This window comes from Hippopotamus amphibius, chromosome 1, assembly GCF_030028045.1.
Source record: "Hippopotamus amphibius kiboko isolate mHipAmp2 chromosome 1, mHipAmp2.hap2, whole genome shotgun sequence".
Lineage (NCBI taxonomy): Eukaryota > Metazoa > Chordata > Mammalia > Artiodactyla > Hippopotamidae > Hippopotamus > Hippopotamus amphibius.
This window is the reverse complement of record NC_080186.1, coordinates 333,649-351,817: the sequence shown is the minus strand read 5'-3', so window position 1 is coordinate 351,817 and position 18,169 is coordinate 333,649. Positions and strand designations below refer to the sequence as shown.

General features: G+C 64.0%; 2 protein-coding genes across 2 annotated transcripts; one reads left to right on the top strand and one right to left on the bottom strand.

The window, feature by feature from the left end:
- On the bottom strand, window positions 1–2,336 carry B3GALT6 (beta-1,3-galactosyltransferase 6). Its single transcript, XM_057749543.1, has one exon. It carries the CDS (start codon window positions 2,235–2,237, stop codon window positions 1,263–1,265), a length of 975 nt encoding a protein of 324 aa, XP_057605526.1. The 5' UTR covers window positions 2,238–2,336; the 3' UTR covers window positions 1–1,262.
- Window positions 2,337–2,408: 72 nt separating this feature from the next.
- SDF4 (stromal cell derived factor 4) lies at window positions 2,409–15,553 on the top strand. The gene is made up of 7 exons (XM_057749534.1): window positions 2,409–2,535; window positions 5,795–6,147; window positions 9,056–9,192; window positions 9,813–9,926; window positions 13,696–13,854; window positions 14,054–14,229; window positions 15,029–15,553. The coding sequence occupies exons 2-7, from the start codon at window positions 5,843–5,845 to the stop codon at window positions 15,203–15,205; spliced, it is 1,068 nt and encodes a 355-aa protein (XP_057605517.1). The 5' UTR covers window positions 2,409–2,535; window positions 5,795–5,842; the 3' UTR covers window positions 15,206–15,553.
- The last annotated feature ends 2,616 nt before the right edge of the window (window positions 15,554–18,169 follow it).

Here is an 18,169-nt window from a genome sequence, read left to right as displayed (position 1 = left end):
TTATTTGACTTCTGCCATGACCACAGTGCTCACTTTTCATGTTTATTGGGGAAAAGGGAAAGACCCAACCTTCTGGGCATGTGCAAGGGTGCCGCGAACACCTGCTGTCCCCAAGGGGACCTGCCACATCAAGGCTGTCTCAAGACAGATTTTAGGAAACCTCGTCAGCGCTTCCAGAAACACTTGCCCTGTGCGGCCACAAGGAAGCCTTAAAGTAAAGTGTTTTTAGAGACAGTGGGGTCACCTTCCTTGTAAACGGCAGGGAGGTGGACACTTTTGAATTCTTCCACATTTCAACGCTTGAACAGCAAATGGGTCTACAACTTAAGATGTAAAAACAGATTAATTCACAAATTCCAAGCTCTGATAGAAAAGTCTTCTCTTAAATAACTTAAAATATATGGAGACCCACACATTTCCAGATGAAACTCTTATCTTTACAAATTCACAAAACTTATAAATAAGTCACAGGCAAGCTCTGAACTACATGTACCACGAATTCACTCCAGACAGACACACAAACCAAAACACCAGGAAAGCTGATTCACGTGACATGAAGTTACATCCTAGACGTACACATGACAAGTGATACCAGCAGGACACGAAAAAGGAGGTGACCTAACTGCACAAAACGACAGTCACTTTGATAAAAGCCGTTGGGTTGCATCACACGGCAAGTCTCCAAGTGCCAGGGCCCAGTTACCCATGCTCACGGGCTTGGTGCAGGTGGACGGTCAATACTGTAGATGAAGGACCCAACCTGTCCCCAGCCCCGAAGGGGATTCATCTTTGGGGTCAGGTCCTGCAAGTCCTGCCAGCTCCATCCTCTGGCTCCTCGGCACCCGCCTGGGAGAGGACGGTGCATGGACAGGCCCACAGGGCTGCCCGCTGACGCGTCCACATCAGGCAAATGCTGAAATCTGAGGACAGGACATTTCTGCCTGGACATGATGCTGGCCCCAGACCCAGAACAAGATGCTCTCTGGTGGGCCACCATGTATGGGTGCAGACCCGAGCCAGGGCTTAGGCGTTGTCCACTGCTGCTCTGCAGCTGCATGGAAGCCCGCGATCACTAGGTGAACTGGGTCCTCTCGAGGGCTGGCCTCATGCTAACGACCAGCGAAAAGCTGTCAGCTTCGCCAGTGGAAGGCCGGCGGGAGGCCCCCAAGGACTCGGTCCCAGCCTCCACGCAGCACCACGCGTGGCAGGACGCCGTGCGCCGGGAGCCCGGGGTCCCGGGAGAGCGGGCCGGCTCGGGGCGGTCAGGGGATGCCCTCCTTCCTCTGGCAGCACTGCGAGGGCGGCGCCGACCAGTCGTAGACGTAAGACAGGCGCAGCTGCACCTCCCGCTTGCACAGGCGGCCCTCGCGCGCCAGCGTCCGGTGCTTCTCCAGCATGTCCTCCAGGCTCTGCTTGTGCGTCACCAGGTACTGGTTGTTGCAGCCACGGGACTTGTACTCAGTGTCGAAGCGCGGGTCGTGCTCGCGCTGCACGTCCACTGGCGCCAGCCAGGCGCCCAGCGACACGTCCTCGCTATGCCAGGCGCGCAGGTACTCGCGGCTGAGGCGCAGGTAGCGCACCAGGTCAGCCGAGAGCACGTAGCCGCCCCCCAGCGCGTAGGGCAGGTAGTAGTCGCAGAGCTGCCAGGCGGCCTCGCGCCAGCGGCCCCCGGGCCGCACGCGGCCGCGCCCCGAGAAGAAGCCCCAGTAGAGGCGGCGGCGGCGCGCGGGGTCGCGGGCGCGCAGCTCGGCCATCAGCGCGTCCAGGCGCGCAAAGGAGTCGTCGTCCGCCTTGAGCACGAACTCGAAGGCCACGTGTTCGTCCAGCCAGGCCAGCATGGCCAGCACCTTGGCCGTGAGGTTCTCGTACGCGTCGCGCAGCGCCGGCAGCAGCAGCAGGTCGCCGTGCCGGGCCTGCTCGCGCTCCAGGGCGCGCCGCTCCTCGGCGCCCAGCCCGCCGGTGCCCACGGCGAAGCGCGCCCACACGTCCGCCGGGCCGCCGCGCCGCGCCGCCAGCCACGTGCTGCGGACCACGTTGCGCCGCTCGGCCGCCCGCGGCGCGCTGGCCACCAGCACCGCCAGGAAGGCGGCGGCGCGCGCGGGGCCGGCGGGCGCGGGGTCGGCGGGCGCGGCGGGGCCGGCGCAGCGCGCCAGGTAGAGCAGCGCGGCGCCGCCCAGCGCCAGGCCGCCCAGGCCCAGCGCCGTCCGGTGCCGCCACGCGCGCCGCAGCAGCTTCATGGCGCTCGGAGCGCCGCGGACCGAGGCCGCGCGCGGGAGGCACCGGGGCCGCGCCGCCGGGCTACGTGGACCCGCGCGCGCTCCTCACCGGCCGCCCGGGAGGACGGGGTGGCCGCTTCCGCCCGGGGGAAAGATGGCGGCGCCGGCGTCGGCGCGGGGAGGTGGTGCCGCTCGCCCCGCCCCCGCGCCCCGCCCCTTCCCGGAAGGAAGATGGCCGCGGCCTAAGCGGAGGCCCTTCGGAGCCGTCGCGGGCGCTCAGGCCGCGCTGGGCGGATCCTGGGTGCGGGGAGGGAGGCCGGTGAGTGAGGGCCCCGCGACGTGACAGCACCTGCCCGGCCCCGGGGCGCGCAGGCCGGCCGGGCCTCGGGTTCCGGGGTCGGCGGCCGCGGCCCCGCCGTCCGGGGGCGGGGCGGGTCCGGAGTCGGCGGGAGGCCCGGGGCACCCGGCTGCGCTCCGAGCGGTCGTCGTCCACGTCGCGGGCGACGCCTGCGGCGGAGGACGGGGCTTTCAGGAAGAGCGTCTGCGTGTTAAGGACGGCGGTGTCACTGGCGTCACCGGAGCGGGCCCGGGAGTCCGGGGCGGACCCTGCCCCGAACCCCCTGGCTCTGCGGCGGGGGGAGGGCGGCCGACCGCTGTGCTCACGAAGGCGCGGGGATGCCGGGGCTGGAGCGGCGGGAGGCGCGCGACCTCCCGACGCCCGCCCGGTGGCTTGGGGCCGCTCTCCGTGCAGAGTCCCGTCGAGCAGCGTCCCCTGTGCTACCCGGCGAGGCAGGCAGGCTCTCGGTTGACCGTCCTCCCCGGACGCGGAGTCCAGTCTGCTTGCACACGGCACCCGTGTCTGCGGCCGCCGGTCAGCGGGGTGGCCGCACCGTAAGGCCCGCAGGCAGCGGTCTTGGTTTGCTCGCGGATTTCGGGAGCACACGCCTGGGGGCAGAGCAGGCGGGCGCGCTGTGCGGACGGTGCGGCGGGCGCGGGGGACCGACGGCAGTCCCAGGAAGCGCGGTTCGGGGACGGTGACACCGCCGAGCGCAGCGGCGGGGAGGAGGTGCTCGTGGGTGTGGGGAGAGCGCAGAGCCTCGTGGACACGGAAAGGCCGGAAGGGGACGCAGGGCCGCCCTTCCCTGAGAGAGTCTCTCCTCCACGGAGGGAGCCAGCTGAGCCGCGAGAGCGGGCTCCCGTCCCGGGGCCCGGACGGCGCCTCGGCCCGGAGGCCCTGAAGCCGACAGAACGCAGCTGGGGACTTGGCAGCGCGTGGGCCCGTCCGCCTCGGCGCAGAGAGAGCTGCGCCGGGGGCAGCGACAGGCGAGGACGGGGTGGGCGTGCAGGCCGCGCGTCGGAGGCCCCGGGAATGAAGCGGGTCTCGGGTTATAACCAAAGGAAGGGGGCGAGGGGAGAAGGCCCTGTCTTCCTCATTCCTAGTAGACGTCACGCTTCCATCCCGGGTTCCTCCTCCCGGTCGGACAGGGGAGTTTTCCCGTCCCCACGTGGTCAGCCTGGGGCTGTCGTGGCGCAGGGGGAATGCGCAGAAAGGCGCCGCGCGAAACACGGTGAAGCGCCCCAGGCGCCGGCGTATCCTCACCTTGTTGCGTTTCTGCGTTTAGTGCGCACAGAGGAGCTTGTCCTAGGAATCTGAGCTTACCAGGCCAGATGTGGGTCTCAGGCCTCCGTTGTTTTATTGTTTGGGGCACGTCTCATGTTTCTGTTGCATGGTTTTGTCGCTAAGCAAGCCTGCTTGGCTTTGTGGTGCAGCAAACCAGCTTTCTCTCTTTTTTTTAAAATAAATTTATCTATTTTATTGGCTGCGTTGGGTCTTTTTTGCTGTGCGCAGGCTTTCTTCTTTTCTTTTCAGCTTTGGTGAGTGGGGGCTACCCTTCGTTGTGGTGCTCTGGCTCCTCGTTGCCGTGGCTTCTCTTGTGGCAGAGCACGGGCTCTGGGCGCGTGGGCCTCAGTAGTTGCAACACATGGGCTCAATCGTTGTGGCTCACGGGCTCTAAAGCGCAGGCTCAATCGTTGGGGCGCACGGGCTTCGTTGCTCCGCGGCACGTGGGATCTTCTTGGAGCAGGGATCGAACCTGTGTCCCCTGCATTGGCAGGTGGATTCTCAACCGCTGCGCCCCCTGGGAAGCCCAAACCTGCTTTCTTGAGTGATCTTTAACTTACAGGGTCTCCCACACGTTTTCGTTTACTTACGATTCCTTAGTGGGATTAGCTGTTTAATCACCTGCTTTGTCCCTTTACTCTGTGCCTGTCAGACTGACTGAGGCGTCCCCCTGCCCGGGGTTCATCAGGAGCACGCGGGGTAGAAAAGAGGCCTCACAGGGGCACGTGGTGGCGTGCGCCAGCCGGGGAGAACCTGCGGTGGCCTCAGGCCCTGCCGCCGGCCAGCACAGGCGTCTGTTTGGCCTGACGGAGGCCAGTGTGGTTCGGATCCCTCGCGCCTCCGCTTGCCTGCCACCAGTGCCTCGGCTCGGGGGGCTTCCCTCTGCTGCTCTTGGTCAGGGTCAGGCCTGCTGGAGGGGGGCCTCCGTGGCTCCTGGGAGGGCCAGCGGGTGTCTGCTGGATGGACAGGCTCCACGAGGAACACATTAAGGGGCAGGAAGGCCCTGAGGAGCCCGGTGGGGTAGCGGGGAGGGACCCGGGGTGGGGGAGGGACCCGGGGGAGAGGCGGGGGGGGGAGGGGCAGGGAAGGCTGGCAGCCCAGGGGGAGGAGCAGGTGCGGGAGAGGCCTGGGGGCCGAGAGCTGGGTGTGAGCACCTTTGGCCCTGGGGTCCCTGTTGTGGACCGGGGGTGGCCTTGTTCCTTCACCACCGAGCCCTGGGCGTTCCAGCCTTCTTGGTGTTCACGTGTGAATGTGAGCAGGGACGTGTGTGTGTGTGTGTGTGCGCGCGTGTGCGCACACTTGGGTATACGTGTTAGGTGGGTATGTGTGTGTGCGCATGTGCATGTGCCGTGTTTACGTATGTGTGTGTCTGTGCACAGGAGTCATGGGGATGGGGAGTGGGAAGGGTGGTGCCCTGCCCGGCGGGTGTGGGCTCTGCTGGCCGCAGACCCTCACAAGGCCTTGGGGCGGGCAGCCTGAGGCTGGGGAGCGCAGGTGCCCTAGTCGAGGTCCCGGGGCCCGTGAGTGCTGAGCTGGCATCTGCAGAGTGAGTTACGTTGGCTCTGGGACCAGCCTCCATGCCACAGGGACGGAGACCGACCGTGCTGGGAGCAGCTGCTGGGGGCCCAGAGAAGGGGCAGGGTTAGCAGTGTGGGGTGTACCTCAAGGCGGGGCCCCTTCACGGGGTGGGGGTGGGAAAAGGAGAAAACAGGGTGCCCGGCACGGGTCCCGGGAACCACGGATTGTATTCCGTTTTACAACGTAAACGCCTCTTTAGCGATGTATCTGCTGGGGCTCCATCAGCAGATGCCCCTGGATCCTCCTTGTGGACCGTTACGCGCTGGTCGGGCCCTGGCCGCCTTGGGCTGCTGGCCGCAGGGCCCGCTCAGGGCCCGGGGTAGGGGGCGGGCTGTGATCGCCACCTCTGCGCTCCCTCACTGCCCCCCTCTCTCCCCAGCTCCCAGCCACACTCGCAGGCCATTTCGCAGCGCAGACCCCAGTGGCCATGGCCTCCAGGCGGGCTCCGCTCTGCAGCCTGGCTCCACGCCGCCTCTGGCTCCTGGGGCTTGTCCTTCTGATGGACGCATCTGCCCGGCCCGCCAACCACTCGTCTGCTCGCGAGAGAGCAGGTAACAGGGAGGAAAACGAGATCCTGCCCCCGGACCACCTGAATGGGGTGAAGCTGGAGATGGATGGGCACCTCAACAAGGATTTCCACCAGGAGGTCTTCCTGGGCAAGGACACGGGTGGCTTTCAGGAGGACACGGAGCCTCGGAGGAGCCGGCGGAAGCTGATGGTCATCTTCTCCAAGTAGGCGCCTGCGGGGGCTGCGGGGCTGCCGGCCTCGGCCTCCCTGTTGGTCCGGTCCTGGCCTTGTGTGGGGTGGAGGTGGTGTGTCGTGACACGTGCTGCTGGGAGGTCGGCAGCATTTGAGCTACGGGACTCGCAGCCCTGAGCTGTGCCCTGTGTCTGGTGGGGCTCGGAGGGCGCAGAGGGCCGTGCGGGGCCAAGGTGTCAGCGCCCTGCTGGTCGTGGGATGGGTTGCAGTGCCAGTAGGGGGCGCGGAGCCGGCGATGGGCACGGTTGGCCACTGGCTCTGCTCTGCCGTCTGTGCTCCAGTGGGCATGTGTAGTTGGGGCCGGTCCTGTTTCACTGGCACAGAGCCACAACGGGTCAAGGTGATGGGGGAACAGGGCCCACGGGGCAGGTGGTGGGGATTGATCCAGGGGCACCAGGTGGAGCCCTCGGGGCCAAGCGAGACCACCAGGCCCAGTGGTTCTACCGTCTGCACGCATCGTGGCTGAGGCGCCTGTCGGCTGTGGGCGGGTCCCGGGGCCCTGCCTCAGTGCTGGCCTGGCGGGTCCCAGGCTTTCGGTACTGGCTACACAGTGGCTGCCAGGGTCATGTGCCAAGACCCGGGGCGGGCGGCTCTTGGTTCCAGGAAGGAAGCTGGGGGTTCTCGTGGGGGCTGTGTGTGCACACAGAGGTCACGCGGCTGGGGGGCCGGCTCGGGCAGCATCCCCATCTGTGAAGGGGGGGCTGGGGGCAGTGCCTGGAGGCGGGGGCAGCGGTCCCCCTGATGCTCCTGGCCAGCGACCTGGCCTCTTAGACACTCCCTCTCCAGTTTGAGGAACGGATCATTGAGCTGATCATTTGGCCAAAATGACCGAAGCCTCACCCGGCGCCCAGATCTCGCTGTCCCACAAAGCCACGTTTGCGCTCTCAGTGGAGCAGAGGAAGGAGGCTGTGAGCAGGGCCGCAGGGCAGGAGGCCTCTCGCGGGGATCGGGGGGCCAGCCACGTGCGCTGGGCTGGGCGGTCCCGGGGCCCCTAGAGTGGGGGAGGGATGGTGACAGAGCCGCCCTCACAACCAGCCCTGGGGGTGGGAGTGGGTGTCAGATGCTGAGAGCAGGTCACTGGGAAATGCAGACAATCGGCCCCCACGGGGCGGCGCGTCCCGGGGCCATGGCGGCTGTGCTCCCGCTGCGTCCGCCCGCATCCTGTGTTCTCCTCACGCGTCCCGTGTCCTGCGGGGTTGTCTAGCCCATGTTCACCTTCTAACTTGGACTCCCCGCTACAGCCGTCCCACTTGGAGGTGCTGCCCCGGGCCCCGTGGGACCTTGTGTGTTTTTTTTGGTTTTGTTCTTGTTTTTTAAGGTTTATTTATTTATTTATTTATGGGGCTGTGTCAGGTCTTAGTGGTGGCACACAGGATCTCCGTTGAGGTGTGCAGGCTCCGTAGTTGCGGCGCACAGGCTCCAGAGTGCGGGGGCTCCGTAGTTGCGATGTGTGGGCTTAGTTGCCCCGTGGCGTGTGGGATCTCGGTTCCCTGACCAGGGATCGAACCCACGACCCCTGCATTGGAAGGCGAGTTCTTGACCCCTGGACCGCTGGGGAAGTCCTGAACCTGGGCCCTGTGTTTTTGCTGCCTGCCAGCTGCTGTCACCTCCCCTGTCCCCTGCCCAGGGCAGAGCAGGCAAGTAGCGTCAGGACCTAGTTTTGAACAAATGAAAGTAATGTTGCCACAGCAACATTCCTTTTGTTCTTAAATGAAGTTTTTATTTTGCAGTAGTTTTAGGTTTACAGAAAAGCTGCCGACCGAGGCACATTTGTGAGAACTAAGACTCGACAGGGCTCCGTCAGGTTCCCTGCACTCCCGCCTTCAGGTCACACGCTGCCCCAGGGTCCTCTTTCTGCCCGGGATCCCATCCGGGATCCTAGTTTCTCGTGACCTTGACGGTCTTGAGGAGGACTGCTGAGGTGTTTTGTAGTATGTCCCTGATGTGGGGTTTGTCTGCTGTGTTTTCTCCTGGTTAGACAGGGGTTGTGGGTTTTTGGAAAGAAGACCCCAGAGGTGAGGCGGCCCTCTCGTCACGTCCTATCAGGGCACCTGACGTCCGCACGACATCGCGGGGGCTGTCGGCCTGGTCACCAGGCTCCGGTGGTGTCTGCCAAGGAGAGTCGCTCCTTGTCCTGTCCTCCCGTCTCTTTGGCAGCCACTCAGGGAGGCGGCCCGTGCTCCCGGGGGTGGGAGCCAAGCTCAGGGGAAGATCCACATGTGGTCTGGAATTCCTAAGGAGGGTGGACTTGTGGGTGTCTGTCTGCACCTTGGTGGGGACCCAGCTCTGCGCCGTTTGTTTGGCGGCTCGCCTCATCCCAGCCTTGGCCACCAGGACCGTGTCGTCCGTCCGTTCCACCTCCCCGGCCTCGCACCCCGGCCCCTTGTTTTGAGCGCTTCCTCCCTTTCTCGCACCGCCCGCCACTCCAGCTTCACTCCATCTTGTTGTGTCCCTGTCTCAGCCCTAGAGTCACCCAGGTCTCCAAGGAGAGCTGCTTGGTTTCACTGGAGAGTGGGATTGAGAAAGCAGGACCCGGCGGTGGGTGTGGGCGCTGCTGCGGGGGCATCACTGCCTGGCGTCCTTGCCGGGAACTGGGTTGGTGGTTCTCCCCGACCTGCAGCAGCGGGGGAGGAGCTCCCCGCCCAGTGGTCCTGAGATGGACGGGGTAGTGACCGTGGGTGTCTGCTGCCCAGCCCGCTGCCCAGGTCTTCCCTGATTCCCCCATGTCCCCCCGATTTTTCCTGCGTCCTCGTTCGGTGGGGTGTGTTCTGTTTGTGGTGGTTTCATGGCTGCCTGCGGAGCCCCTCCGGCCATCCTTCTGTCCGTCCTCCACCTGTCAGGTCCTGGGGGCCGTGTCTGACACGTCTTGTGGGCCCGCAGGGTGGATTTGAACACTGACAGGAAGATCAGCGCCAAGGAGATGCAGCATTGGATCATGGAGAAGACGGCCGAGCACTTCCAGGAGGCCGTCGCGGAGAGCAGGGCGCACTTCCGTGCTGTGGACCCCGATGGTGATGGTAAGGCCAGCCTTGCCCTTGCCCTGACCCTGACGGGCCTGAGGCTGCCAGCAGAGGGCAGTGCGTGGTGGCGGGGGAGGGGGTGGTGAGGGCCGGGAGGGAGGAAGTGAGAGGTGGGAGGGGCCCTCGCCGGTGGCCCCAGCCCCACGGACGCCCAGCTTGCTGTGCAGGCGAGGACCACGGGGCTGGGCTCCCATGTGAAGCTTGGAGCCGGTGCTTCTCTGCTTTCCTGCTTCCGCAGTTGCCCGTGGCACAAGGATGTTTGACCGATGGCTTCAAGTAACTAAATACGTCTTTTAAAAAACCTTCATTGGGCTTCCTGGGTGGCGCAGTGGTTAAGAATCCACCTGCCAATGCAGAGGTCATGGGTTCGATCCCAGCTCCAGGAAGATCCCACATGCCACGGAGCAACTAAGCCCGTGTGCCAAAAAAAAAAAAAAAAAACCTTCATTGTAGGGACCTCCCTGGCGGTCCAGTGGTTAAGACTCTGTGTCTCCAGTGCGGGGGGCTCTGGTTCGATCCCTGATCAGGGGACTAAGATTCCATGTGCCGTACAGCGAGGCCAAAAAAAAACGTTTGTTGTTAGATCTCCTACCTAACACGTCGTTCTGCTCTTTCAGGCCATGTGTCCTGGGATGAGTACAAGGTGAAGTTTCTGGCAAGCAAAGGCCACGACGAGAGAGAAGTTGCTGTTAAGATACAGAATCAGTGGGACCTGAACGTCGACGAAGAGAGTGAGTGCGCGGCCCTCCGCGGCCGTCGTGGCGCGCGCGGCTCTGCAGACGCCGGGAGGGCAGTGGGGGAGGCAGGCGTGGCCACGGCGCGGCGCTCCTGCGTGGCTGCTAGGCAGAGCACCCTGGACCCTCCAGGCACGTGGGTGGGTGGGGGCTGCCCGTGGCCTTGAGTGGGCTTGAGCTCTGGGGAGGAGGTGGTGGAAGGTGCTGGAAGCACTGGGAAGCGGGTCTTGGCCAGGACAGGTCCGGAGCCCAGGTAGAGGTCCAACCCCAAGAGTCAGTGAGGTTGGTGGGGGCTCCTGCCTTGAGGTGCCTGGAGGCTGCGGTACCAAGTGTTGGGGTAGGCTTTCCCCTCCCCTTAACTTTTCAGAGTCGTTCCTTTAAAAACCTGTCTCGTTGGTACAGAAGTTGCTGCCTGTTAGCTAAGTTCTAGAGCATCGGTGGAGACGTCTCGTGACCTTCGCTGGTTGCTGTTTCCAGCTCTGTCCCTCCCTGGAGGTTTGTTTGCAGCCAGGGCTCAAGTGCGGCTTGTTGGGGGCTTCGTCAGAGCGCCACGTGCCGCGTGCCTTCCTGTTTGGCCGTTACTTGGCAGGTCGTCCCCGCCGTTGCCATCCAGTGTGTCGTCCTCTCTCTTTTTTTAATAAGTTTTTTGGCCACACCTCCTGGCTTGCCTTCTCTTGATGGACACGTGTGTGCAGGGTTTTCTCTGTACCCGTGATGCTGCCCTGTTTGTCTCGTGTCCACCTGGCTGTCAGGGTCGGGTGCGTTGTGGCCTCCTGTTGGTGTCCGCGGCCCTTCCTGCCTCTGCGCTGTGAGGGCTGCCGCTGCGTTCGTGGGTCCGGGGATGTTCGTGCCTGTTATGTCTGTAGATGTGCTGTGGGCGCCCCTGTTCTTTGTCAGGCTCAGTGTTTCTGGGACTGGATTCCCTTGTCTGCCGTCAGGGTTGCAATCTGTGCTTCCTTTCTGTTTGCACTTGCTCTTCAGGGTTTAATTCCCAATTCCACTTGTTCCCTGCTGGTGTGCAGGGAAGTGATTGGCTTCTGTACGTCAGCCTTCCATCCCGCAGCCTTGCTGTGCTTGTTCACTGGTTCCAGGAGTTTCTTCCAGGTTTTCTACGTAGGCAACGGTGACATCATTCAACAAAGAGGGTTTATTTCCTCCTGCCCAGTCAGCGTCCCTCTTATTCCTTTTCTTGTCCTAATGCATCAGCTAGGACTTCCAGTGCGCTGTTGAAAAGCAGTGGTGAGAAGGGCCATCCTTGCCTTAAATCTGATTTTAGTGGGAAAGCTTCAAGTTTCTCACCATTAACTATGATCTTAGCTGTAGGTTTTTTTGTGAGGCTGATGAATCCCCTCTGTTCCTAGTCTGCTGAGAGTTTTCTTTGTGAGCGGGTGTTGGATTTTGTCATGTGCTTTTCTGCATCTGTTGATCCGGTCATGTGATGGTTCCTCCTTAGCCTGTTGATGTGAATATCAGCTGAATTTCAGATGTTGAACCAACCTTGCCTACCTGGGATAAATCCCACTTGGTTGTAGTGTGTAATTCTTTATGTATGTTGTTGGGTTTGATCTGCTAATATTTTGTTGAGTATTTTCGCATTTGTATTTGTGTGAGATACCAGTCTGTAGTTTTCTTGCTGTGTCCTTTCTGCTTTTGGTGTTGGGACCTCACAGAGTGAGTTGGGACGTGTTCCCTCTGCTTCTCTCCTCTGGAAGAGGTTGTGGAGATTGGTATGGTCTCCTTCTCACGTGTTTGGTAGAATTCACCAGTGAACTGTCCTTTGAGGCTTGATCTTTCCAAAGCATTTTGGTTTTTAATGAACTACATAGAGTTTAGCTTTATTTTGTGAGCCAGTCTGAATTTCTTGGTAATAGATGACTTGAGCTTATTTCTGTTTCTTTCTTTTTTTTTTTTCCCCTTTCATCTTTTCTCTTTGCTGGTGTGGGATTTAGAGACCCCCACTGTTGTCAGTGGTCACATGACCCCACACAGTGCCCTGACAGATGTGAACAGGGTACTCAGCTTCCCAGGTGTGCCCACGGGGGCTGCCTGTTGTGGGCAGGGGGTTTGTGTCTTAAGCTTTACTTTTTCCTGTTCAATCTATTGATGGCCCCCGTTTAACTTGACGGAGTCTAAGTCGAGACCATTTCACTCTGTTCCTAGATGTATAGAGGCCCACTTCCTGTTCATGCGATGTCACCCAGGATTTTGGTTCTGCTGTTTTTTAAACCCTGTAAATAGGATGTTATTTTCTTCCTAAAATGGTTGTTGGCCATTTTTATCTTTGTCTCCATTTTGTGTTTCCATTGTTTGTCCTGTGGTTCAGACCGTCCCCTGAAGGTGTCCTGTAGAGGTGTCTGTGGCCCTGTCCTCCTCCGGCCAGCACTGGAGGTTTGGCGCTGGCTTCTGGGCGGCCGCTGGCCGTCTGTGCCTGCTCGTCTGTCCTCAGCGCCCCTTCCCTTGGAGGGGGGGTGGGTCAGGCGTGTCCTTCCTGGGTCTGGAGCTTGTGGTGTCTCCGTCCGCCTCGCCCTCACCTCACTCCCGCGTGTGTGTGAGCCTGGCGCACAGGGCGAGCAGGTCTGGGGGATCAGAGGTGCCAAGCCGCTGTCAGGAGTCCCGGAGGCCCGGAGAGCCCGGGGGGCACGGAGGGCTGCGCTCCTGTGGGTTCCTGGGGCCACCGTCCCCGCACCCCCGGCGGGGTCCCTCCAGGCCTCCTCCGGCTGCCGGTGCTGCCACGTCTCTGCTTGTGGCCATGGCTCTCTGATCTCTGTCTCCTCTTATGTGAGGACACCTGGGCTTAGGGCCCATCTGAATCTCAGGTGGTCTCATCTTAAGATCCTTCACTAATTACATCTGCAAAGACCTTTTTTCCAAATCAGGTCCTGTTCACAGGCTCCGGGTAGGCACGGCAAGCCTCTGCCCATCCCATCCCCCTGGCCGGGCAGGCGGGCAGTGGGCGAACCTAGAGTTGCCGTGGCTCTCCTTCCATTAGAAGAGAAGGCACTGAGGTGTGAGGCAGCAGGCGTTGTGTGGGATTTCTCCCTGTCGTGACCGGGCTGGGCCCTGGCATCCCTGTTCTCAGCTGGAAGCTGGAGTCGGGCCCAGGTGAGGGTGCGGAGGGCCGCGCTGGCTCCTCCCTGCTCCCGAGCTGGACACCCAGACCGTCACCGCCCACCCACCCCGGGGGCCCGCGCTCCCTGCGCTGGGCCTTCCCAGCGGGGCATGGGCAGCGGAGAGCGCATGGGGGATGCCTGAGTCACACCTGGAAACCAGGTTTTCTTTCAGAGCCCTGCCCGGTGGACAGTGCACGGGAGGAGACAGAAGGGGTCCCAGTCATGCCTTTGTTCCCGTAGAGCCAGCGGCCCCACGGCAGACTTTCCGTCTCCCGGGAGCAAGCAGGGGCCGGGCTGCGTGGTGTGGGGTCTGTGTCTATGGGTGTCTGTGTCCAGGGCTTGGGGCGGGGGGTCTCTGTCTGGAGTGGGGTGTGTGTCTGAGGGGGTCTGTGTCCGCGGTGGTGGGGGGTCTGTGTCTGAGGGGGTCTCTGTCCAGGGTGGGGGGTCTCTTTTGGTTGAGGGTCTGCGTCTGCATCTTGGGGGGCTCTGTGCATCTGCCCCTTGGGGGCCGAGCTCCCTCTGAGAGCCGGGCCCTTGGCCCTGGGCGCCACTGCCTCCCGAGCTGGCCCCCTGCACTCGAGCCGTGTGTCGCGGAACATTCCGGACTTGTGCAGGGGTGCCGCGTGCCCAGGTCCTCACGGCCGTGCCTCTCTCAGCACAGGAAGTCCTGGAGAACCTCAAAGACCGCTGGTATCAGGCGGACAACCCGCCCCCGGACCTGCTGCTGACGGAGAGCGAGTTCCTGTCGTTCCTGCACCCCGAGCACAGCCGCGGCATGCTGCAGTTCATGGTCAAGGAGATCATGCGGGACCTGGGTGAGGCCCAGCCGCGGAGTCTGCGCAGGCCAGTCCTGGGCTGGGTGGCCTTGGGGCTGTGCGGCCACCGTGCCGGGTCAGGCCCAGGCCGCACACACAGAAAACCTGGCAGCAAAGCCTCGTCGGCTGAGTTTTCTCCTGAGTGGTCTGGGAGATCCCGCACCTGCTGGAGCCTGACGCCTGCCCCCGTGTCCCATAGACCAGGATGGTGACAAGAAGCTCTCGCTGTCCGAGTTCATCTCTCTACCCGTGGGCACCGTGGAGAACCAGCAGGGCCAGGACATCGACGACGGCTGGGTGCGAGACAGGAAGAGAGAGTTCGAGGAGCTCATCGACGCCAACCACGACGGGGTCGTGACCCTGGCGGAGCTGGAGGTGGGTGCGGGCCGTCCTATGCTGGCGGGCAGAGTCAGCCCGGCTGCGGCTAGTCGCTGGGTCAGGGGACCTGGAGCCCCCGAGCCGGGCCCTGCCGCCAGTGCCGTGGGCTCCCCCGCTCAGGTTGGAGGCGGGGAGCTGGGGCCCCACACGGTGTGTGTGCCCATTCCCCTGGCGGGCAGTCTGGTCACGTGCGGGCTGGACCCAGCACCTGCCTCGGAAGTGCCTTCGCTGCCGCCACATGTCGGTGCTGCGTGGGGCTTGTTTTTCCCGTTGCTGGATGAGTCATTTCACTTTACGCCTGAGTTCTCTGATCCCTGCTGATACTGGCAGGGCCTCTGCTTCTGGGGACTCCTTCCCGTCAGCATGGCCATCCTGGCGGCTGAGTCGGTCTGTGTGCATGCGCGTGACTGTGCGTGTGTGCGCGCCTGCCTGCCCTGCTCCAGGGTCAGCCTTCTCCCTGTCCCGTCCTTCCATGGCCAGGAACCCTGAGGTGGGCGGGGAGGTGCCCATGCAGGTGAAGGCTGCTTGGCCCCGAGCCAATTCCTGCCTGGCCTGCCTTCCAGAACATTCCAGGACACGCCCACCTCCCTGCCCCGGGGCTTCTGGCCTATCATCCCACGGGGTGTTTCAAACAAGGCCTCGCCTCCTGCAGCTGGTGTGGCGTCTCAGCCCTGCTGAGGCAGGTGCCGGCCTCGCGCGGGGCGTCCCGGGTGGGGGGCCTGGAGCGTGGCCGGACGCGGCGGTGCCCCGGCCCGGGGTGGCGCAGGGCGCGGGGGCTGAGCGGGCGCGCTTGCAGGACTACATGGACCCCATGAACGAGTTCAGCGCCCTCAACGAGGCCAAGCAGATGATCGCCATCGCGGACGAGAACCAGAACCACTACCTGGAGCCCGAGGAGGTGCTCAAGTACAGCGAGTTCTTCACGGGCAGCAAGCTGGTGGACTACGCCCGCAGCGTGCACGAGGAGTTCTGAGCCCCCCGCCCCGCCCCCGCGCAGCCCCGCGCGCGGCCTGCACGTCGGCTCCCCCGTCATCGCTGCATCTCACTTCTGAGAACTCGGGCCCTGCTGCCGGAGGCACTGACCACATCAGGGCCCGCGGGCTCGCCGCACCGTGGGAGAGGACGCAGCTCCCGCGTTTCCTTGAAAACGGAAGGATGACGGCTTTGCTGGAGACCAGCAGCCGGCGGCTGGGGGCCGGGGGTGGGGCGGGGCCGGGAGGGGCGTGAGAGCCACAGGCCCCGCGGTGTTCAGTCTGCGAGGAAATGCCAATGCTGGTGACAGGAATAACAATGTACTTGAAAACAGAGTTGCCTTCTTCTCCCAGCTTCATTGTCTTGGTGGGAAAAAAACCACGTAGATGATACTTGGGACGTTTGTGGCCAGGCGACTTCCACTTGAAGCGCTGCGGTGGGCGGTTTGGTTAGAACAGGGGCTTCCTGGCGCTGGTGATCACCTGCCACGCCGGGGAGGAGGCCACGGGGCAGGGCTGCAGATTTAAAGTCAGGAGCTGGAGTCCGGGCCTGGGTGAGGCCACCTGGGAGGGGGCGGGAGGAAATGGGGGTTTGGGGTGGAGTAGGGGGCGACGAGGACGAGGCCTGGGCCCCTGGGGGGCGGGGGGTGGAGGACTGGGGAAGCGCCTGAGAGCCACCTGGGGCTCCACGGGAGGATGGCAGTGGTGGCCTGGGAGCCCGGGGTCAGGGCCCTGGGCGTTGGGGGCCTGTGGCGGGAGGGGCAAGACGTGGGCCCCCTCTAGCCACGGTCCCACCACCACTCCCGGCCCTTCTCCGGGGTCAGCGTCCCCGGTGCTTGGCTGAGGTGTGGGGGCAGCGGGGGCTGGGTGGCGGGGGGTTAAGTGACGGGCGAGGGTGTCGGGTCTGTGCACCCACCAAGATCCACCCCCCAACGCGGGGCACCCCTTGGCGCCCCGAGCCGTGGCTCACCTGGCCAGGGGGTCCGCGCGGGCCTTTGAAGGCCCTGCCGGGGTCGGGGGCTCCGGCCGGGTGGGCAGAGGGGCCCGCCCCGAGCTGCCCACGTGACCTGCTTCCGAGCAGCGTGGGGAGGGGCCGCCGCGGAGGAGCGGGGCGCGGCGACACCTGGGCCGTTTCCAGGCAAACAGGAGGAAAGACCGTTTTCAGAGCTGAGGCCAGAGCGCGGGGCGGGGGGCCGCCCGCTGGTGTGACGCCGGCGCAGAGGTGCGGGCGGACCCCCGTGCGCAGCCAGGAACCGGGGCCGCCCGCAGGGGCTGAGGTGCTGCCTGCCGGACCCCGCGTTCCCGCCACCTCGGAAGCTATGGTTTGTCTCGAAGCGTTTCTCGCCGCCGGTGCCGGCGGGCTGCCTGCTCTGCGCCTGCCCGTGGGCCCGCCCTCCAGTGGCCCCTGCCCGCGGGCGGGGCGGGCTGGCGGAATTTCCCGCAGGTGGGCAGGGAGCCCCACTTCCTACCTGTGCCCCCAGGAGGAGGGGGATTTCCAGCCCCTGCGGGAGGCCCCCCCCGCCCCCCCCGCCTGTAACTGGAGATAATCGCATCTCGTGGTGCAGATGTGAAAGGCACCAGAGGCACCGTGGCCTCCCTGCGCGGGGCCGCCGGGGTCAGAGCCTTGCCTGGGAGGAGGATGTGCAGCTGTGCTTCTGCCTGTGCCTGTTCACCCTTGCACCCCACGGGGGCCGGCACACAGGCCCCCCCAGCCTGTCCTGAGGACACGGGCTCGTCTTTCCTGGGCCAGCGGTGCTGCAGGAACACCCCAAACCCAGGGTGGCTGGGAGCTGGGAGAGCCTGGCGTGGCCTCCAGAGTATCGTGGAGGCAGCTCTCGCCCGCCTGGGGGCAGAGCAGAGGGTCTGTCCTCAAAGGACACCCCCCGGCACACGCCCAGGTGCCCACGGGAGCGGCGCACACACGTCCCGTCATGTAGGGCCAGCGCCACACACGCGAGCTACACACACGGCTGGCACACGCCGCCGCCAGGATACTGGGCAGGGCTTGCCCGGCAGCACGTGTTCCGTCTGCTCGGGCGGCTTGAAGCACAGACATGTATCCCCTCCCAGTCCTGGAGGCTGGACATCCGAGACCCAGGAGTGGGCAGGGTTGGTGTTGCTTGAGGTCTTTTTCTTGCTGCATAGACGGCCGTCTCCTCCTTGTGTCGTTGCGCAGTGTCGTCCCCTGTGCGTCTATGCCCTGACCCCCTCCTCTTACAGGGATGCCCGTCACACTGGGTCAGGCTCACCCTGTGACCCCATCCAGCCACATGGGGATCAGGCTTCCACCTGTGGGTTTGGGACACTGATGTGAACTCGGTCCCTGATGCCTGGTGTGCTCAGGGACACTCAGCGGCTGTCTCTCACACCAGCACGTGCCTGCACGCGCACTGTGGACACTGGTCGTGAGGCATGTGACTCACCAGAGCTGCTGGCGTTGGTCTGAGCTTGTTTAGGACACTTGGCTCGCGGACCACGCTCTGGAGCCCCGGGCACCGCCACCCCCCACTGCAGCTGACGCCTGACCCCTTGTGCTGCTCTGGGTCGCCCGCGTGCTCTGGGCACCCTTTTGTGGAGCAGGGGGTGAGGACTGGCATCCGTGTGGGCCCCCCGGCTCCTCCTCAGGGGTCTGCCCTGCAGAGAAACTGGGGTTCCAGAAAGAGTGAGCCAGGTGGCAGGGTCCCACAGCTCGGCCAGGCTGGGCAGGGCAGGGGTCAGCCGGGATGCCCAGCCGAAGGGGCTCCAGTTCCCTGTGAGACAAGAGTGGGAGCGGCCCAGGGGGAGGTGCGGGGGCAGACCAGCTGGGCTGGAGGACCTGGGCTGGCGGCCCCGGCAGGGGTCGGGGGCTGCAGGGCCTCACCCAGGCCCCGGGGCTGCGCACTGCAGCTGCCGGCTGGGCTGAGCCCCAGGCCCGTGGGCGCTGTTGCGGGCTTGGGGGCCTTGGGACCCAGGGCAGAAGAGAAGCC

Excerpts from the sequence above, each read along its gene's own strand:
- B3GALT6 (XM_057749543.1), bottom strand. The coding sequence starts at position 2,237 with ATGAAGCTGCTGCGGCGCGCGTGGCGGCACCGGACGGCGCTGGGCCTG.
- SDF4 (XM_057749534.1), top strand. The coding sequence starts at position 5,843 with ATGGCCTCCAGGCGGGCTCCGCTCTGCAGCCTGGCTCCACGCCGCCTC. Across the intron at positions 6,148-9,055 it reads CTGATGGTCATCTTCTCCAA|GGTGGATTTGAACACTGACA; the intron begins GTAGGCGCCTGC and ends GTGGGCCCGCAG. Across the intron at positions 9,927-13,695 it reads CCTGAACGTCGACGAAGAGA|CACAGGAAGTCCTGGAGAAC; the intron begins GTGAGTGCGCGG and ends TGCCTCTCTCAG.